Source organism: Rattus rattus, chromosome 9, assembly GCF_011064425.1.
Source record: "Rattus rattus isolate New Zealand chromosome 9, Rrattus_CSIRO_v1, whole genome shotgun sequence".
NCBI lineage: Eukaryota > Metazoa > Chordata > Mammalia > Rodentia > Muridae > Rattus > Rattus rattus.
Window position 1 is genome coordinate 95,846,787 of NC_046162.1, and position 22,929 is coordinate 95,869,715.

At 40.2% G+C, this 22,929-nt stretch overlaps 1 protein-coding gene across 1 annotated transcript in view; it reads right to left on the reverse strand.

The window, feature by feature from the left end:
• Efcab5 (EF-hand calcium binding domain 5) overlaps positions 1–17,815 on the reverse strand; it is a 97,252-nt gene extending 79,437 nt beyond the window's left edge. The window contains exons 1-2 of the mRNA XM_032914129.1: positions 17,613–17,815; positions 2,389–2,545 (exon numbers count right to left, since the gene is read on the reverse strand). Coding sequence (XP_032770020.1) covers positions 2,389–2,545; positions 17,613–17,815 — 360 coding nt within the window. The remainder of the gene's footprint in view (positions 1–2,388; positions 2,546–17,612) is intronic.
• Between the last annotated feature and the right edge of the window lie 5,114 nt (positions 17,816–22,929).

Genomic DNA, 22,929 nt, shown 5'->3' on the forward strand with positions numbered 1-22,929 from the left:
GTGTGCCCTCATTGATTTCTGTTCTTATTGTGTGAGGACCGAGACACTAGGAATAATCCCATTTTGTCCCTTCCAGGGAACATATCTAGGGACTTGAAAGCAGGAAGGGAGACTATATGAGAGGAAGAAGGGGACACGAGAGAGGGCTTTGGGAAAGGAGGATGAATTAAGAACAAAGCATAATATACATCACATGCATTTTATATGATATCATACATCTTATATGACATTTATATTATGGTATTTATTTTATATATATTGTTATGTTGTATCATATATTTCTTATATATGAAAATGCCATAAAGACATTTTACTTGAATGATAACTGAAAAATAAAAATCCAGTGACCCACCTATTCATTTTTCCTTCCCTGATGGCAACCCCATCTTTTTACTTTTTTCCTGTTCCACAATGTCATGCAATTGGAATCACATAATGTTCAGTCCTTTCTGCTTGGATTCTCCAACTTTGTATCATGCACTTAAAGTCTCTTCCATGTCTCTCACGGCTTGATATCCCCTCCCTTTAGGCACCCACATTCTACTGCTTGACACACCAATTGATTTGTAGCAGCCATTTAACGCAGGCTATCCAAACCACTCACTCGTGTGGGCAATTACTAGTAAGGCTGCTACATTCATCAATACCCGGGAGCTGGTGTGGACAGGAAGCTAAGTAATTTGGACAAATATAAAAGATTGTTATCACTGAATTGTACATTATAAAAGTATGTTTAGTTTATGTGTTTAAAATGAACACAAAATTACCAACTTAATTGTTTTTGTTTAGAAAGAGTGGCTTTTTTTCATGTGTGTGCCTGAATGTGTGTCTATATATCCCATGTGCACCTGACATCCTCAGAGTCTAGAAGAGGGCATCAGATCCCCTGGAGTTGGAGTTACAGACGGTTATGAGGCACCACTGGGTACAGGGAACTGAATCAGGGTTCTCTGGAAGAGCAGCCAGTGAGTGCTCTTAAGTGCTGTGCCATCTCTCCAGCCCTACAGACAAGAGTTTTACAGTGTAGCCCAGGTTGGTCTCAAACCGATCATAATCTTCCTGCCTCAGCCTCCCAAGTTCTGAGATAAGAGGCATGGATGAATTTAGTCGTTTTTAAAGAGTACATGTATGTGTATGTGCATGTGTGTGTGTGTGCATTGTGTGTGTGTGTGAAAGAGAGAGTGAGAGTGTGTGTGTGAGTGTGTGTGCATGTGTGTGTGGTGTGTGTGTGTGTGTGTGTGTGTGCATGTGTGAATGTGTGGTGTGTGTGTGGGTGTGAAAGAGAGAGTGAGAGTGTGTGTGTGAGTGTGTGTGTGTGCATGTGTGAATGTGTGTGTGTGTGTGTGTGCAGTACAGTTACATTTTGTGAGACATATACTTAGAACTTTCCTTTTCACAAACTTGAAATCCTACACAGACCAACTCCTCCCCCTCTCCCCCTTTCCCCTTGGAACTGCCATCCTGCCTGCTTCTCTGATGTAACTACTTTAGAAACCTCACATGTGTGAGAGAGCAGCATTTTTCTTCCAAGAGTTTGCGCAGTTTCATAAGAAACAGTCTTTCAAAGTGGTTGTGCTGCTCTGCATCCCAGTAGCAGTGAATGAGTGTTCGCACTACTATTCGAAGCACTGGGCGTTAGGGCTGGGGGTTGTAACCAGTGTCATAGGTGGGGAGTGGTTTCTCATTTCTATTTTAATTCACAATTCCTGACCCTGGTCAGAGGGCTCAGTGGGTAAGGATGCTTGCCACCAAGCCCGATGACGTAAGTTTGATCCCTAGCACCCACATGGTAGAAGGGGAGAACTGACTCCTGCAAACTGTTCTCCGACTCCACTGTGGTGTGCACACACCCCATCCTCATATGAATAAAAGTAATAAAAATGACCTACAACCCTTTAATGGCAGATGATATTGGTATATCTTGATTTTTCATTTGCATATTATATATCATTGGTGAAGTGTCATGCATTTTGTCCAGTGTGTGTGTGTGTGTGTGTGTGTGTGTGTGTGAGAGAGAGAGAGAGAGAGAGAGAGAGAGAGAGAGAGAGAGAGAGAGAGAGTTTTGTGTATGTTATTCAGGTAGAGCCTCACCTACACGGATCAAACTGGTATTGAACTTGACGTTCGTCTTCCTGCTTGATTATGTTGGAAACCCTTTTCAGAATCAAGATTTTTAAAAATCTTGCTAGATTTATATTTTATTTTTTATATCCAAGAGAAAAATTTGAAGAAATCAGTAAACTCCTATGAAATAGACATATCAAGAATTAGTTTAGTTCGGTATTGTGAGGAATTTCAAAGGAAGCCTCTGACATTTCACTTAACGTGCTAGCAAGTTCCCTCTTAGCGCACACCCCACATACCCTCCACATGTGCTCTCCCTCTTACCACGACTACTGGAATCATTCCTTTGGGGTTGAGAATCCATTCATTGAACTGCTCCTCCAGAGCCTGCTTTCTCATGGTGACCACCTTGACTTTGACTGTGCTTATATACTCTCTTTGTTCTCTCTTCTGTTTCACTCTCTCCTTCATCTTGGATATTCTGGAGTATGAGAACACAGAATGCATGCTAAGAATCTTGATTTGGTTCGGATAGTTCAATGGCAGGATCCGGGGCCTAACTTAAACCCTGGAGCTGCTTTTCTTCCTCCAGCACTTCCTGCGTTCAGCACTCAGCTTGGCCTAATCTCTACTACAAGTTCTCTTTCTACCTAAGTAAACAATATATCTAAGAGGTATTGGCGGGGATGTTAATTAACACAATAATTATGAAAGACTGGAGAAATCTGAAAAACATAGAAGTGTACCTACCAAAAGAGACAGCAATCTTATTCTTGGATATTTTCCAGAAACAAAACCTTGAAATCAGTTTGTTAAAAGAAGTTTGAATTCATGTATGAATTGCCACACAATTCATGGTAGCCAAATACAGAATCAATAATCAATTTTGAATGAACAAAGAAAATATGACCTATAAGCACAACAGATTATTATGCATCCTTGAATAAAACAGGATTCTGCTCTTTGTGAAACATGGATAGAACTGGAGAATTACGCTAAGTGAAATAAGCCAGGTACATGAAAACAGATGCCACAAGTTATTACTTAGATAGTAAACTCTAAAAGAATCAAACTCATAGAAACAGAGAGTACCATGGCGGTGACAGAGGCAATGATGGCCAAAGGGAACAAAAGACATTAATTAGAGGGAAAAATAGGTTTTTAAAAGTTCCCATTGCACAATAGTATAGTTTATAATAGAATCTTACATATTTAAAAATTACCAAAGTATAACTTTCAAATGTTCTCCCCATAAAAAAAAATCTTGACTATTTGAGGCAAAAGATGTTAATTAGCCTGATTTAATTATACTTATTTATAAATCATAACATCACATCGCACCCTATAAATATATATAGCTATAATTAACCAATTTATAGGGGTTTTTTTGTTTTTTGGTTTATAGGTTTTGTTTTCTTGTTGATGTTTGTCTTTTCCAAAAAGAAGAAGTAAGAACACACATGGAGGCTTCACTGCACATCTGCTCTGAAGCCTGAGGCTTTAGCTTTTTTCTTCCCTGGACATAGAAGTCATCGGAGGGACTCTGATCCTGAGACTAGGAGAGAAGCCTGGGAGGTGCCCTTATAAGAAAGAAGTGTGCCCAGTCATTCCAATGCTCTGGACCAGAGCCGAGGAATCTGCCTGCTATCTCAGCCTGTTGCTGCTATCTAGCTGGAGTCAAATGTGTCTGCATCCCTGCTGAAGTCCTGAGTACAAGACTAACTATTGTCCTCAGCCACAGATGCATCACCAGGCTGAGAACAGAGAGAATGGAGGCTTCAATTGTCCCTGTGTTAATCACCGTTGTTAGAACTTCAAGAAGAAAAAAAAACAAAACAAAACAAAACAAAACAGCCAAACAAACCCCAAACTGTGTTAACTGAAATCAAATCACATGGCTCAGAGTAATAAAAGGAGTTGCGTCGAGCGAATTTTTTCTTTTTAGGTCCAACAACATTTGGAATACGTTTTCATCTTTCAGTGAGGAAAGACTGAAGTAATCTAACAGATTTGAGATGGGCAAAAACCTTTCACTGAGAATGTGGACATTGGATACCTAACAGTCCAGAGGAAAGAACTGAATCAAAGATGAGCTCTATGCCCACATAAAACCTTTATAAATCTCTAGGAATATAAGCCTTCAAAATAAACTTTCAGGTTTGAAGACAGAAGCAGGAAAGCAGGTTGGCAGTGCAGAAGAGCCTTGCATGTACTTCTGAGAGACTGTTTTGAAGGAAGAGCTACGTTCCTCTAATGTGCCCACCGCACAGCCAAACACCCAGCCTTTCAGCTGTTCCTCACCCACCTCTTCCCATACTGCCTTCCTCTCTCTCCTCCCAGTACAGCATGTTTCCATTTCCATCTACATTCCAACATGGCTTTCTATTCTACCCCAGTGTCTTCTATCCAGCATTCTCTCCTTATGCATCCACTCATTCGCTTAGCCTAGCTCGCTTATTACACAGGCATTTACTGGGCATTTATTATGTGTTCTGCCATTAGAGAGCATAGCATCTAAAACAGAACACACGAGTGATTGGAACAGAACCGTAAGTACTGAACGTCTTCAGATCCTCATAAAACACAAAAATAGATACACAAAGCTACTTTTCTGTCACATTTTCATCTGCTCAAAATGTTTCTCCCCTCGTCTTCCCACATACTTTGGGTCTCAGCTGAGACATCACATTCTCCTACATCATGATGCCCATATTTAGAAAGAAAATCTAGGTTTGAGCTTCAGAGTAACTGTGTATGAGCTTCCAAATATATTCCAAATGCATTTTAAATTGATCATGTCATTCTTTCAGGGAATGGATAACATTTCTGTTGCCTGTGTTATTTTATGAGAATGCTTACACCGATCAACAGAATTCTATACCATCCAACCCTTTGTAATTTCCGGTAGTATAGAGTAGATGTAACCTACAAATGGATTCTAAGTATAGCTCCCAGGATGGGAAGATAGCTCCGTTGGCAAAGAGCTTGCCTTACAAGCTTGACGATCTGAGTTAGAGCCCCAGAACCCACATAAACAGAGGAGAAGGAAAAGGAAGAAGAAGAGGAGGAGGAGGAGGAGGAAGTGAATGAGGTGGACAAGCAAGAGGAGGAGGAAGAAAGGCAAGGTTAGGTGAGCACTGTGGGTGTGCACTTGTAATCCTGGCACTGAGGAGGTAGCAGAAGCAGGTGGATTCCAGGGGGTTGCTAATCAGTCAACCTCACCTATGTGGTGAATTTCTAGTCAGTGAGAGACTCTGGAAAAAGGTGGGCAAGGCCTAAGAAATACAACCTGAGATTGACTTCTGGCTTCCTCCTTCATGTACATGAATGCACACACACACACACACACGCACACACACACACACACACACACACCGGCACACATAAAAGCTAATTAATAAAGCCAGGTACGATGGCATACACTTTGTACCCAGAACTTGGGAGGCTGAAGCAGGAAGATTGCTGTTTGAAGCCAGTCTAGGCTTCATAGAAAGACCCTGCCTCAAATAAAGAAAACTAAATAATCAAACATTTCCTTTATGGGAGTAAGTATTCTGAGTTAACAGTATAAACATGATTAGAGAGTAGAAATAAAGACTAAGAATGGCTAGGGATGCAGTGACATTGATAGAGCACTTGCCTAGCATGCACAGATCCCTGTGCTTGACCCTTACCTAGCACCAGCCCTACACAAACCCCACCATCAATCACTAATTAAGAAAATACCCAACAGCTACATCTTATGGAGGCATTTTCTCAACTGAGGGTCTCTCCTTTGAGAGCTTGTGTCAAGATAACACAAAACTAGCCAGAACAACCTAAATGAAGAATCTTCTTTGACTGTCGAAACACCACCTCTGTGTGAATGGTACAGACCTATGAATTCCATGTGTTCCACCCAATGTGGCAGTTTTCACTCTTATCAGTGTAACCATCATGGTGGAGGTGAGTTTTGCCTTTCTAGCAATTGATAACCTCCAAACCTTCCCCCGACAAGCCATCTATGCACACTTCACCACATGTAATACCTGGCTTGCAAGTAATAGTTTGGGGTTTGCCATCTTTCAGGCTCTGTGGTCATAATTCCCTAAAGCTAAACTAGACTTTTGCCGTTCCTTAAGCATGCTTCTATTATCCCTGTGATGGGTGCCTTATAGAATGCACATATAACATGTGTCTGGGTTATTATAATTACTTAATTCTTAGTTTCTCTTGTTTTACCCAACGTATATCTAACTATAAAAATTAAGCTCCTGGCATACCATATAATGACTTAAAACCTTACATAACTTGCTAGTCAGTGATAGATTATTAAAATTTTTTTATTAGTATTTCATAGTATTTTTGCTTGCTTATGTAGGTCTATGCCTGCAGAGAGCATCAGAACCATTGGAATTGGAGTTACAAACAGTTGTGAATCACTGGGTGGGTGCTGGGAACTGAACTTCAGTCCTCTGTAAGAGCAATAAATAATCTTAACCATTGAGTCATTTCTCTGGCCAAGCAGTGGCATTTGGACATACTACTAAACAGGCATATTTTACAAGATAACAAAACCTCTATCATAATTCTCTCATTAAATATTGATAATGAATTCTAGACATTTCAAAATTAAATATTCGGTACTCCAAATTAAAGGTAAGTGTGAAAATAAGATGACCCTCTCTCTTACAGTTATCAAGCATGAAGACTTATTTCCTAATAGTCTTATGCATCTGGAAAATAAAAAACCATGAACCCAAACTCATGGTGATTCTCCTGCCTCAGCCTCCCCAGTTATAATGGTGATTATAATTGTGACCCACCATGCATAGCTCCATAAATAATTTCAAAAAGAAAGGGGCATTGTAAAATCAGAAAATCAGAAATTAGCAATAAAAACAATACACAGAACTCCCAGCACCAAGTCTGCCCGCAGGCTGTATGCTTTCCGCTATGATAATGGACTAAACCTCTGAAACTGTAAGCAGCCCCAGTTAAATGCCGTCCTTTATGAGAGTTGCCTTGGTCATGGTATCTCTTCACAGCAATAAAACCTTCACTAAGACAGAAGTTGGAACCAGAAGTCAGGCATTGCTGTGACAGACCTGACCCTTTTTTTTTTTTTTTTAATTTTTATTTTTCGAGGAATGTAGATTTTGGAAGTTTGGATTAAGAAAGCAGTGGGATACTTTAGGTGTAACTTAATGGGTTGTACTAGTAGAAGCATGGAAGACAGTGGTGCTGAGGGTGATTTAAACTGTGGGGGCCTAGCTCAAGTGGTTTCAGAGGAGAAGAATTTTAGTATGTTCTCTAGAGATTGTTCTTGTGATATTTTAGTGAAGAATGTGACTGGTTTTTGCCCTTGTCCGAAGAATTTGCCTGAGGCTACAGTGAAGAGATTTAGATTAATTGCATTACCAAAGGAAATTTCAAAACAGCCTTGCATAGACTCTGTCCTGTGGTCCACTCTTATGAAGAACATTTTGATCAAATATAGCAATCTAAGAAAGGAAAAATACAAAATGTATTGTTCAAGGGATGAAGGGGCACCAGGAAGTGGAATAGAGCTAAATCCTGTGTTCAAAGAGATAATAAATTAAAGATATTCTCTTTTTTTCTTTTTTCTTCCGGAGCTGGGGACCGAACCCAGGGCCTCATGCTTGCTAGACAAGCCCTCTACCATTGAGCTAAATCCCCAACCCTAAATTAAAGATATTAAATAGAATTAAGGGAATGGTGACTTCAGGGTAAACTATCCAGCTAAGTTTCCATCTTGTGAAAAAAATGTTCCCCAAGGGACATTGCTACCTATTCTAATTGACAATGCATTTATGATTGTACAAGGGATATCAGGTTAAGCATTATTATTACCTGGTTATTGTTTCATTTAGACATAAGGAGATATATGATTGTGTGTCAAGTTGACAAGGTATAGATGGTGATGGTTATTTTCAGTTGTCAACTATATCTGGAATGAACTACAGTTCAGACATGGACAGCACACCTTATCCAGATTTTAGGATTAGCAATCCATGCTTTTTTTTTCTTTCTTTTTTTTCGGAGCTGGGGACTGAACCCAGGGCCTTGCACTTGCTAGGCAAGCGCTCTACCACTGAGCTAAATTCCCAACCCCGCAATCCATGCTTTTGATCTGGATTGACACAAGCCTTTAATTCAGATCTTGAAGTATAGTGACCATGCTTATAAAGATCTAGAATGAAAAGGAATTAAAGTCCAGGCATGGTAGTACACACCTTTGATTCTAGCACTTGGGAGACAGAGGCATGCAGATCTCTGAGCTCAAGGCCATCCTGGTCAACAGAACAAGTTCCAGAACATCAAAGCTTAGCAATAAAAACAGAAAGATGTAATTGAGCAAGGGGGAGCCTTGTTCCAGCCTCAGCAGGCAGCAGAACCTGGCAGCTTTGGCCACATGGTTCTGGATTTAGAGTCATGAATAGAAGAAGGAGATTATGGAATCTCCCTCCATGACTGGGGAAAGTTGCTGAGGCCAGGCATGTGGCAGCAGTGTCCCTGCATGGAGGCCCTGAGGGGCCATTGTATGAAGCTGTGAAAGACCATTGTATAAAGCTGTAAGGGGTCATTGTGCGAAACTGTGAAAGCAAGCCTGGATTGTCTTGGAGACCCTAGGAAAGGTTAGAGATACCTGCTGAGGAAAGCTGCTAATGGAGTGGAACCAGCCCAAGAGAAAGAGGTGTGTTGCAGTCAACCAGTCTCAAAGGGGTTGGAGATCTGCAGAGCATTTTGACATTAGACATAGAGATGCAGAGTTCAGGATTGGCCCGGCTGGTTTTCGGTCTTGCTTTGGTTCAGTATTTCCTCACTATCCTATCCTGCCTTTCATTTATTTTGAAACAGTAATATCTTGTGCCGTTGTTTGTATGAGGTGTGTGATCTGGCTTTTGATTTTGATTTTATAAGGGATTACAGTTAAGAGATTGCCTGAATTTCAGAAGAGACTGAACTTCAGACTGCTAAACAAGTTTGAGACTGTTATAGTCTATGGGAGAGTTTGAAGTTGGACTGACTCATTTTTGCATTATGTTATGGTTATACGCTTATCGGGGTCAAGGAGTGGAATGTGGTGTTTTGAATAGGTTCAGTCCCAAAGACTCACGTGTTTGAACACGTGGCTTTAGGGAGTGGCACTCTTAGGAGGTGTGGCTTTGTTAGAGTAGGTGTGGCCTTGTTGGAGGAAGTACATCATTGTGGAGGTGGGCTTTGCGATCACAAATATGCTCACATATATGCTCTGCCCAGTGTAAAAGACTGTCCCTTCTGTTGTCTGGGGATTAAAATGTAGAACTCAACACCATATCTGCCCACACACTGCCATGCTTCCCACCATGACAATAATGGACTAAGCCAGCCTCAATGAAATGTTTTCCTTCATAAGAGTTGCCTGCCAGGGTGGGGAAGTGGGAGTACGTGGGTGGGTGGAAGAGCGCCCTCATAGAAACAGGGGAAGGGATTTCTGGAGGGGAAACCGGGAAAGGGGACATTTGAAATGTAAATAAGTAAAATATCCAATAAAAAAGAGAAAGAACTGGAAGAGCTTGAAGGGCTTGAGACCCCATATGAACAACAATGCCAAGCAACCAGAGCTTCCAGGGACTAAGCCACTACCTAAAGACTATACATGGACTGACCCTGGACTCTGACCTCATAGGTAGCAATGAATATCCTAGTAAGAGCACCAGTGGAAGGGAAGCCCTTGGTCCTGCCAAGACTGAACCCCCAGTGAACTAGATTGTTGGGGGAGGCGACAATGGGGGAGGATGGGGAGGGGAACACCCATAAAGGAGGGGAGGGGGAGGGATTAGGGGGATGTTTGCCCAGAAACCGGAAAGGAATAACACTCGAAATGTAAATAAGAAATACTCAAGTTAATAAAAAAAAAAAAAAAAAGAAAGAAAAGAAAAAAAAAAAAGAAAAAAAAAAAAGAGACATAAGAAAAAAAAAAAAAGAGTTGCTTTGGTCACAGTGTCTCTTCACAGCAATGAAACCCTAGGACAACCAAGCACATTCCTAATAAGTTTCTAATAATATCGTGATAAAAAGAATTGACTTGTCTTCAAAGAGTTTGTAGGGACATGAATAATTCAGGGTGCCTAAAGGTAGCATGCGCCTGTAAGTGCTTTCAAAATGGAAAACGTTATGCGATCTAGACTAGGTGTGGCAGCAGGTATCTGGAAGAAGTGGTGCCAGAGGTAACTCCTGGAGGACAAGGTGAAATCAACCAGCTAGAGAAATGACAACTAAGAGACTTAAATGATGAAAGCTGGCACGCCATGTTCCAGAAGAGGACAGTGAGTTAATGCGTATGAAACGGTGAGTGTGTGCAGATGGAATGCAGCCTCTCTGGCTGTGGTGCACAGTGCTATCACTGTATGCTGGGTACCTCCCACGCAGACTGGCTACGTTTTGGAGCCGGCATTGGTAGTAAGAATTCCCTATTTCTATGGGTGGTGGTTGAGCCACTTTACTGGAGGAGTAGGAGAGAGGCAGAGGACATCAGAGAAAGGATGTGCTACACAGGGATGGGGTGAGGTAAGAATTTATCTGGTTTGATGGTACAGGACCAGGCTAGGACAAAATAGTTAAAAATCAAGGCAATCGTATGTCTGGCCTTCATCCCTTAGAGGCCAGAGCCTCTGCTATAAGTAAGCAAAGCTTATGTTCATTTGAGGATAGCACTTTCTAGATAGTTTTAAATGAATCAATGAAATGAAGTAGAAAAACCGTAAGGGTTCCTATACATCTTAGGTGGTCTTTGGTGTTTCCACTCCAAGATCATCTCACCCTATCAGTTACCAGGCCAGGTATACAGCTCTGGCTGAAGAGCAATTGACTCTGGACTATTTCAGTCTCTTTAACAATTAGAATGTTCTATGCCAAGGACTCATTCCACATCAAGTTGCAGAATGAGATTTAGAGTGGTGGGATATCATTTAAGGAGACTGTGATTTTACAGTTCATAAGTAGCTAAATAATAATAATAATAATAATAATAGTAATTATTATTATTATTATTATTATTGTGTGTGTGAGAGAGAGAGAGGGGGTGGTGGGGGCCAGGGTGCATGTACTCCGGCTGGCCTCAAACTCACTAAATAGCCGAGGATGATCTTGAATTTCTGATTTTCCCGCCTCCATCTTGCAAGTGCTGGGATTATAGGTACACACCACCATGCCAAGTCTATGGGACTCTGGAGACTGCACCCATGTTTTGTGAATGAAATACAAGCATTCTACCAATTGAACCACATCCCTATCCTATACGCAGCTGAATTTTAAGTAATAATGGGATATGCATTTTATAGGCTCATGCTATACCAATTAGAGTTTATAAGAGTTTATAAGCAAAAAAAAAGGGAATTATTTGTATAAAACCCTTCATAAATACCACTATTACAGAAATTCAAATACCATTAGAAGTGTTATCCTTACTTGGTAAAATATGCTTTACCAGATTGATAAGATCTGTTTTCTGGTACATATTGACAAACTGACTAATATCACTAGTATCACCTGTGGAGAAGCACCTGCAGGACTTCCTCTCATACTGTAGTCGAGATTTGGCTCAGTAAAGAGGCGGCAGCTGGTGTGGAGTATGAGCAGACAGCTGTTTAGGAAGCCAGTCTCCTAGCAACTGAGGAAAGCCTGTACCAGGGTGACATAGAGCCTTTCTATTGCCAAGTCCTAGTGCTTGTTAAAGACATAAAGTTGTAAAGATGAGTTAGACGTTCTGAGACATTTTGTCGTGTGAAATGCAAAATACAAGTACTGTGAGATAAACCTTAGAGTCCTTTCCACATACCACAATCCAGTAGAGAATACACAGTGGATTTTGGCGCAGGATCAGTGTTAATTACTTGAATGTTGCATAGGAACTAATCTGTAGAACATTGAAATAAAATAAGATAAAGGCCTGCATCTTTCTTCCTTTCAAATTGTACTCTGTGTGTGTGTGTGTGTGTGTGTGTGTGTGTGTGTGTGTGTGTCTAATAATTGAGCATTTGTATTTACTTGTTCTTCTCTCTTATGTAGCTGTAATAGAAAAAGCAATTCTTTGGAATATCTTTTTTTTTTTTTTTCAGAGCTGGGGACCGAACCCAGGGCCTTGTGTTTGCTAGGCAAGCGCTCTTCCACTGAGCTAAATCCCCAACCCCTGGAATATCTTTTTAAGATTATTTCTCTTCATGGAATAAATGTTCTATCATTAGTAAGCGATGCACAATTCACTGGGAAAACTCTGCAAAGATACCTTAGAGTGCAGCAGGGATCCCTCAGTGATGAAATCATTAACAAACACAAGGGTAATGAAAAGGCCCAAGTGTTGGTTGTTCGATGGTCTGTTTGTTCCTTTGGCCTCCCGAGCGCTGAGGTTACAGGTGCGAGCTGCGAGCCCAGCTCTCAGGACTCTTATGTCTACTTTCCTGATCATTTGGACTGGCATCCTAGGATCGTTCATGTCAAGATTGATTGAGAAACAGGCCCTGCCTGGCTGAAGTAATCTGAGATTCTAATATTAATAAGCTTCCCTTTTATTATTTAAATGTCTTCAGTTAAAAAATGTTATAAAGTATAATTCACTGTGTCGGTGCCCAGTTTTACAAGTTCTAACACATTTACAAATATGTGTAACTCCCGGGCTACTAAAAATTGGTAATCTTATTTTAGGAACAACTATTTTTCGATATCAAGCGTATGTGTGTATGTGTGTATCTACATGTTTGTACATACACATGTGTTCGTACAACACAAAACAGTGGATGGAAACTTTCACATATAAATCCCCAAGTACTAGCAGAATCAGAGTCAGAAGGAAAAGATACAAGAAAAATAAAGCTATTTGGAGAGAGAGAAAAAAAAAGGAGTGAGCAGCATGGACCCAACCTGCTTTATGGCTTTGCAAATTTGCATGCAAGGCTTAAAGATTAAAGTCCACCTGGGCTAGATCTACCTTTCAGAAACTTGATAAAAAGCAGTAAATTATATTGTGTATGTAAAACCAACAGACAGTAGAGATACTGTGTATTTCAAGGTGGCTGCCACCTAAAAATTACTCTACAGAAATAAAAGGACTGCTCAGCCCGTTGTCGTGGGACACGAAACAGAGACGAGTCAGTCTTCCTTTTTCCCTGGGAAGGAGACAGATAGAAAATTTTTGAGTCAAAGTCATTTTTGGTGTTGCACCAAAAGTTAAACTCTCAACAAATCGACAATCATTTTGCCTTCTTCTAGGGAAGAGAAATAAGGAAAAACGTTCATTCCTAAAGCGAAGGGACTTTGTCAGGAGTCTGTAACGGACTGAGGAAACATTCATGATTTCTGAGTACCAAGGGCTTTAAGTCAGTAAGTATTGGGAGTAGAATACGCATTGAAAGGCATCCATGGGGGTGTCTGGCTCTGGTATTGTCAGCATACAACAGCTTTTGGACTTTAGCCAGAGGGAGACGAGGTTCTAATCCTAGTGATCCAGACGGAGCCGTTGATTACTTTAACTCTTTCATGGAATCCCTGCAGTCCCTCCAGTAGAAACTAAGCGAAGCTGGAGAGCTGACTTAGGGGTAAGAGTACCTGCTGTGCTTGCAGAGACTGGGGCTTGGCTCCTGTGCCAGGCAGCTCACGCCTGCCTATAACTCTAGTTCCATGGGATCCAACACTCCCTTCTGCTGTCCAAAAGCACCTGAGCACACATGGTGTATGTACAAACATGCAGGCACACGCATATACACTAAGAAGGAAACTACGCTCCCATTCTACCCCAAGGAGACCTGAAACATTCAAATTCCCAGCTCTAGAAACACCAGTGACACGAGCTTGCCTTCGTGTGTCATGCTATTGGCTGACAAAGGATCCTAGACCGGGGTCTTGGTGTGTCCATTTTCTCGTTCTTAGTGTAGCTTCTGATCATGACAAGTGCCTCGTTTTATGTACTGCTTGAGGTTTGCCTTTGTCTCTGACAAGAAGAAAAGCTTGTCAAGTCTTTTAATTTACAGGTTTAACACAAATTCCCAAATTGTAAGGGTTTCCTTTTCTTTTCAAATGGGAATAGATCTAGATGCAACCCAACACATGGCTCAGTAAGAACAGACGGTGAAGGAAGTGTTCTTTAAACTACTTATTAAATTCAACGGCATTGCTCCTGTCTGCTGCTGGAACTTTTCACTAGAACTAAAGCTCCCTTCATTTGGCTTCTTCTTGCCTAGTAAGCTGCAGTGGGATTTATTTTAAATACATCCCCAGAGGACCCGATTCTGGAAAACCTGAGGAATAATGTAGGAATCTGAATATATGGGACATGTGGGTGTTGGGTATGAAATCCATAGCACCTCAGATAATTTTGATGTCCTAAGCAGGGAATCACACTCTCTGAACCATTCTTTCTATCGAAAAGATGTCCACTTCCACATTGTACTGGTTATATTTAGTTGTCAACTTGACACAACCTAGAATCATCTCAAAGGAGAAGCTTCAACTGAGGCATTGTCTACATCAGAGAGGCTAATGGGATTATCTTGCTTACTAAGTTATACAGGAGGGCATAGCCCACTGAGGGTGGCACCATTCCCTAGGCAGGCTGTTTTGGGATGTATAAAAAAGGTAGCTAAGCATGAGCTAGTGAACAAACCAGTGAGCAGTGCTCCTCTGTTGTTTCTGATAGCAAGCCACGTTCCTCCATAGTGCATCCTTTTGTTTTCTGTTTGTGTTCCTGCTCTGACTTTCATCAATTGCACACTGTGATCCAGCAGTATAAGCCAAAGAAACCCTTTTTCCTACTAAGTTGATTTTGGTTAGAGTATTTTATTATCGCAACAGAAAGCAAACTAGAACACACATGTAAAACCTTAGAGTTTTCTTACACAGGGATATATATATACATATATATGTATCTATATGTGTATGTGTATATATATGTATGTATATGTATGTATATATATATGTGTATATATGTGTATATATGTATATGTATATATATGTGTGTATATATGTATATATATACATATATATATAATTTAAAAGAATTATTGGTGCTTAGGTGTGTAACTCAGTGGCAGAGTGCTTGTCCAGCATCCTCAAGGTCCAGGGTTGCAACCTTAGCACTACCAATAAATAAAAATAAATAATGAAATTTCACATCCACACATATAACTAGCTGTTTATCCTAGAGAGAAGACACTGAATCAGACACAAAGAATTTTAGGTTTCTTAATCAATTTCGGTGTAGGCTTACCAGAAGACACATGGAGGAAAATATGGAGATTTGGGGAGAGGTTATGAGCTGTGAGGTACATTGTTCTTTAGATCTTGGAGAGACCTTGTAAATAGTATTTATATTAGGGTTCAGTAAACTGAACCCAACCCACTCACAGGTTGGCTTTATGTGACAGGAAAGTTGGTAGATATATTTCAAAGAGGTATTTTTTTTAAATCAAAAGAATACTAATATCTTGTGTGGCATGGGAAAATGATGTGAAATTTGGATTTCATGACCCATAAATAGTTTCAAGGGCATGCAGTCATGTGTATCAGAGGAGGAATAGAAACAACGGGGAGGGAGAAGAAACGGGAACAAGTAATGGGGGATGGGAATGGGTGAAAAGGTCACAGGGAAACCCACTATTGTGTACACTGATTAAAAATAAATTGTAAGTAAAACATCTTCCTTGGTGTAAATAAAAGATTTTAAATCCTGATTTGGGGCGTTAGAAAAATGGCTCAGAGGTTAAGAACCAGGGTTTGATTTCTAGTATCTAAAATGGTGGCTCCTGAGCAGCTGTAACTTCAGTTCCAGGGCATCTGATGTGCTCTTCTGGCTTTTGTAGGCACCGGGCATACATGTGGTGCCCTGACACACATACAGGCAAAACACTCATACACATAAAACAAACATACCCTAGTTTCTTCAGAGCTTGTTTTTGTTGTTTTGAGACGAAGTTCCACTCTGGAGTCCAGGCTATCCTTCCTGAAACAAGCTATGTACCTCAGGCTAGCCTCAGACTCGTGGTGATCCTACATCACCACGCCCAGCTTTCTTCTGTCTTAGTGTGACCTCCTTTAATACATAAACAGCTTTGGATAAATCTAACAACTGATCTAGTTTTTAAGAGTCATAGGTTTGTGTCACTATTATTTTGAGGCCATGCTATATAAATTATAAGATAAAGCAAATCAATGACTATGTCAATGTTACTGGGAGCCCAAATTTTTAGAGTTTAAAAAAGAAATCCAAAAGCTGGCACCATTATGCATACGTATAATCCCAATATCCAGGAGGTTGAGGCCCAGGGTGTCCACATTAGACAAATGTTCTGCTCCTACACTATTATTAATATACTATTTTATTAATTCTTCAAGAATTTCATACATGTATAAAATGTATTTTAATCACATTTACCCCTCACCTTGCCAATTTTTGTTCTTTATTTATTCATATTTTTAAATTAAAACACATTGAGTTCAGTTTGTGCTGCCCATATACCCACAGGTGTACTCACAGGCTAACCTACCAGGGCCACACCCTTAAGAAAATCATTTCTCAGGGGCTGGAGGGATGGCTCAGCAGTTAAAGGCACTGACTGTTCTTCCAGGGGACCCGCTTCAAATTCCAGCACCCACAGGGCAGCTCATCTGTAACTCTAAGTTCTGACACTTGCATAGACACATGGCATGAAACTCACAGAGATCCTCCTGCCTCTGCCTCCTAAGTGCTAGGACTAGAGGTGTGTGCACCGTGCCCAGCTTACTCAACACAACTTTTTAAAATATATGTTTTTTAAATGTTTGAATTAGGTTCCTCTGTCATGAAGAGAGTCTGTAGATAAATATATACTTGAAGTCCTAATATGACAATCACATCCACATAACTAGCTAGGTGCGGTGGTGTAGGCTATAAACCAATACTTGGGAAGCAGAGGCAGGAGGATTCCAATGAGTTTGAGGCCAACCTGGACTACATAGTGAATTTAAGCCCAGTTTGAACTGCAAAGCAGAACTCAGTCTCAATTAAACAAGACAAATAAACTCATTTTTAATTTCTTAGGCCTTGCAGTGCTTTGAAAAAAAAATGTAAATCATAGTAGAAACTCAAAATATGCAGAGCCTTACTATGTAACCTTGAATTTTCTTGGAGCACATAGCTCAGTAACAGAAACAAAAGATACTCTGCCTCAAAAAGGTGGAGGGTGAGTGTGAACTGACTCCCAAGAGTTGTCGTCTGACCTCCAACACGTGCCATACGTATGTGCACCGCACCCCCACACACACATACTAATTACAAAACGGAAAATATGTGTGTCGTATAAAGTAATTTCCCCACCCATGAGAACTATTAAAAGGACACTGAATTAGCCTCAGTACTCAAGTGCCAGGATTACCAGTGTGAGCCACGCCTCCCCCACCCTGCCCCAGCCAACAAGTGCTTCTTGTCTAACTATAAAATCATTTCTTTCAAGTCCTGTCTGTATTCACTCTGTTGTTCTACCAGCTTTTCAGTGTAAAGGAGAAAGAGCGCCAGTGGAGCACACAGCAAGCCGTACCTGTTGCTGATCGTATCAGGAACATGAACCTTCAGTTCTTCTGTGACCTCTTTCATCACCCTCTGGTAGCCAGACATTCCTGGGTCTTTGACATAATGAGTATTGTGTCTCATTAAGTATTCCCCCAAATAATTAATCGGATCAAACTTGCTTGGGATGTCAGCTTGGCTCAAAAGCTTCTTCTTCTCCACTTGCATCAGCATCTGTTCCACTCCAGGAATCAGGGTGGGTAGGAGCTTGTCCAGCAAGTACGCCCGGGTATTCAGGGTCATGCTTTCAGTATTGAACCACTCTTTAGCCAATTCATCCCTAGGGGGCTTTTTTGTGACCTTCTTCTCCTGTTCCTTCTTCAGGTTCTCATTCTCTAATACTTTCTGATGCATGGCCTGGGCCCTCTTCTCTATCTTCAAATTAAGATTTTTCTTCCACGGCAGCTGTCCTTTGGACTTCAGATCACTTTCATCTATGCCAAGAATCACTTTTACAGGTTTTTTAAGCACAACATTCTTGGAGAGTGCAAGGGAGTCCTTTGTTGGAGCAGCTGAGAAGAAAAAATTAATAAATAAATGTAAATGTAAGAAGTACTAGGAATGCTGTGCTGGAGAGATGGTGGTTTGGTAGTGATCCTGGTGGGTTCCCAGGACGAGGTTCCCAGGAACCTGTAGCTTCTGCTCCCGAGAGATCAGACGTCTTAGGCACCTGTGGACACCTACACTCAGGCCCACACAGATACACATACACATAATTTTTTATTAAAAAATAGAAGAAATACTCGAAATAGAATTTAATTGGTGACTTTAGAATACAGTTAAGAACAATAAAAATCTCAAATGGTTTCACATCCTTTTACGTGGTTTACCTGAACACCATCAAAACAAAAGCCGGAGGCCAAATCACTTGAACCATAAAAAGCACTTGCTATTGACACAATCAGAAGTCAGTGAGCAATTCAGAGCCTTTATTAAATAATGCACTTGTTGCTACTCTGTGAGTTCTTTATCTCTGAGACAAGGTTGACCTCCAACTCCATCCAGCTCCTGTCTCTTTCTCTCCCACTCCCTACCTCCCTCATTTTCTCCTCCCGCTTCCTTCTTTCCTTTCTTCATATGACCATATTAGAGATGAGGAGGGACAGTTGAAAGAAAAACAGACAATAAAGGAGGGAAATGAGGTCCTGAGGGTCAGAGTAGGTGGAATGAGGGCCCAGTAAATGGGAGATTTTCCATCTAACGGCCTTCATCATCCATGGAGAAAATAAATTCTGCTAAAATGAAGGACCGATGGGATCAGAGAATTGATGTGAAAGATTAAAAAAAATATAAAATACCTGCCATGAGAGTAGGGCAGAATACACATATAACTAGTTTTGCAAACAATTTTGAAAGTCTAACTGAGAATGAAAACAACCCAGTTTTCATGACACCAGTACAGATATTCGTAAGGTTTTTATTCCGGTGTTACTGGCTTGATCCTGGGGGCCCAGGACATGGTTGGCTCACACTCTGAACAATTAGCTCACCAGGTATTTTCTTCTGCCCCCACGATTGCTGAGTTGACTGGAATGGGGGAATTAATGGGAATATTAAGGTGTGTTTTGTTTTGTTTTTCCTGACGTAGCTGTGGAGATGAAGTACTTTGGGATCTTTTCAGATATTATCCACTTAAGAATAATATAGGTGTGCAGAGTAGGACTGTGCCTATATACTGCTGTGTTACTTCATTTTGCTTCTGTTATTTTGTGGATGTAGATAAAAGTAGAAACATATCTGATTTTTCTATATTAATTCCTAATATGATGGAAAAGTAGTTATTGAAACATGTTTTAATTAGTAATAACTCAATAAATACTATTGCTGCAATAAAAGGACAAGATACAGAGCCTCCATAATTTCCTAGTAATGGCTATTTTTAAAGCCTATTTTTTTCCAAAAGCTGAGGACTGAACCCAGGGCCTTCACTTGCTAGGCAGTTCTACCACTGAGCTAAATCCCCAACCCCTAAAAGCCTAATTTTTATTATGAAATATTCAGGCCTGCAAGAATGATGATGATTTACTAAATAATGTATTTAGTTTTAGCTTAATAAAAATATTATCTATATATTATAACTTCTCACAACTTTTACTTTGAGAGAAATACTATTCTAAATTTGTTTATCATCTTCATATATTTTAATATATTTTATTATATCTAACTGATATATATTGTTCTCATTTTTAATTTTATATAATTATTTCATATCAAACCTTCTTATGTTTGATGTTATAATTAGAAAAGTTATCTATATTGTAGGTATAGCTACTTCATTTGATTTTTCCTGTAGGACAATGATTTATTATATGATTATATCACAGTATATTTATCCATTCTCATTTTGGTAGATATTGGGATGTTTCCAGTTTTTTTCTTGTAACAAATAATCCTATACAAAAATTATTGCATGTATCTCCCTTTCTACACATGTTTCTTTAAGAGACAGAATCACGATTTTTTTTTTTTTACTTCTATTTATTTTGTGTATGTGTGGAGGGTACTATGGTCGTGGTATGGGTGTGGAGGTCAAAGAACAACTTTCAGTTTCTTTTTCCTACTCCTTGGATTCTAGAGAAGTAATTCAAGTTGTCGGGCTTAATCACAAGTGACTTCATCCTCTGAGCCTCTATTACAGATATTGTTATTCAAGGACGCTTTAGTATGAGTGCTTGTGTCCCTGCAAGTCTGTATATTGGAACTTAATATGACAGTATTATGAAATAGGGTCTTTGGGACGTCTTCTATTGAAGACTTTGCCCTCAAGGATGAATTAGTACTCTACAAAAGGGCTAGAGTGGGGCTGAAGAGATGGTTCAGTGGTCAAGAGCATTTATCGTTCTAGCAAATGATCCAGGTTCAATTCCCAGCATCCATGTTGGAGAGCTCACACTGTCTGTGACTCCAGTTCCAGAGTACCCAGTGCTCTTTTCTAATCTCCCCAGGCAACTATCCATGCATGGTACATACAGACTCGCACAGGCACAAACACAAACACATATTTAAAAAAAAATATTACAAGGTCTAAAGAGAACTATCTAGGCCACATTTGTTGTCCTTACCACCTCTGTCATTTGACAACCCAGTATTCTCATCTCCTGAGGAGGATACTGCATTCAAGGTACTGTGTCAGAAGCAAAGACTGAGGGAGGCCTCAGGTGGACATCAAATCAGTCTTGCTTGATCTTAAGACTTTCCAGCCTCTGTAATTTTAAATAATACACTTATGCTGTTTGTAAGTTAAATTTATGCTGTTTATAAGTCACCCTAACCTGTGTTTATTTTTTTATAGTAACAGGAAACATAACATAGTCATAAGTACAAGCATTACACTTGCAAGAAATATTATTAAATTGGTGATTGGCATAAATGTATAGAAACCCTTGAGAACTCATCTTTGGAATATCTTGGGTCCAACGGTGAATGAGACTTGTAAACCTTCCTTTGGGTTTTTATTTCCTCCTTAGCCAAAGTACTGATTCCAATCAACATCACCAGAGTAAGACTTCCTGTTGTAGGGGCCAGAGAGATGGCTCAGTGGTTAGGAACATGTAATGCTCTTCCAGAGTACCTGAGTTCAGTTCCCAGCATCCATGGTTGTTGGCTCACAATCACCTATAGCCCCAGTTCTAGGAGATCTGATGCTCCTGGCCTCCTAAAGCACCTGCAGTCACATGCACACACTCACAGACACATGAATATGCATATACTTGAAAAAGATAATAAAAACAAAATTTAAAACAAAAATAAAGGAGTCCCCCCACAGTAACAGTTGCTCAGATCCTGCTTAGAATCACAGGACTCTGAGCTTTCTTGTGACCAGAGCAGCTAAGCTTCAAATTATCACACAGTTGGAGAGCATTATAAGCTTTCCTTAGAAAAAGGCTTTGCTGTTCTAAAATAAACTGTAGAAAAGTCAATACTGCGAAGGCTATATTTTATCTTTTTTTTTGAAGCCGGGAAAACCCATTTTGATAGATGGTATGTAAGGACCCTTCTTAGGCTTTTTGTTGCCTCTGTGGCCAAATCACTTATTTCAGTCAGAGGAAACTATGGAGGGATCACATATAGCTTTCCCATCTGTCAGTGGGATTTGCAAATGAAGTGGTCACTTGGTAAGGGGAGAGGGTAGGATATGCCTCTGCTTTGTTTTGTCCTGGTGATGGTCAGTGTTAACCGGCAACCAGATAAAATCTAGAACTGCTCTGACCCCTGGGCATGCCTGTGGGGGGTTATCTTGATTGTACAACTGAGGAGGGAAGACCTATCCACTGTGGGTGGCTCATTCCTGACGGAGATCCAAGACTGTACGGGTGGGGAAGGGCAGCTGAGTCCTGGAACCCATGCATGAATTGCACTGCTCTCTGCTCTTCACTATAGATACGATGTGACCTGACAGAGACTTTCTGCAGACTTGGAGGAGTGAGCCACCAAACTCTTTCCCCTCAAGCTTCCTTCATAAGGGTATTCTTATCATAGCAACATAGAACAAAACTAAAATACTCACAATACTTATTAGTACGTAGTCCTCTTTTTTAAATCTTTATTATTTTTTTTTCTTTTAGAAAAGTATGAAAGCAATTGTTTTAAGTCTGCGGGCTTTAACATACTTGCTTTTCTCTTGCTTGATTTAAGAGTAGTGTTACAGATATGCAGCAACTTAATACCTACCCATCTACAATGGCTCGTTAATAAACCCACAAATAAACTAGAATGTTCTCTCTATTCATTGCAGCCTGCTAGTGTGGTAGGCCATTCTAGGTTGCTAGGCAATAATCCTAGTTAAACACTTCTCCTTTGGAGCCATAAAAAATCAAGGAAAGGAAGGGAAGTGCAGCAGTGGGAGGGGAAATAAATCAGGAGTCTATCTGAAGCTGCCTTTTCTCTGGATGACTTTGGAATTCAAGGATCACAAGTTGCAGAAGTGCCCCAAGGGCAAGTTAGTTTAGAAGCTTAATTGAATATAGTTTAAATGGGTTTTTTGGTAGTCTGTGCTTTGGCAATCCTAAACCCTTCCAGTTAGACTGATTGCTTCACTTACATGCCACTCCATAAACAATGATTGATTTCTCACTATGTCCTGGGTATTATTTGAAGCATTAGCGTTGTTTTTCAGAATCAATTTTCCAAACTCTTCCTAGGATTAGGAAACTTTCAGGCTCTTAACCCAACGTGCAAACCCTCACCCTTTTAGCCACTAGTCAACTTCTTTTTAAAGCAATTTAATTTTTTTTATTATTTTTTGAAAATGAAGTATATTCCTATCTTATATATAGCTAATAAACCAT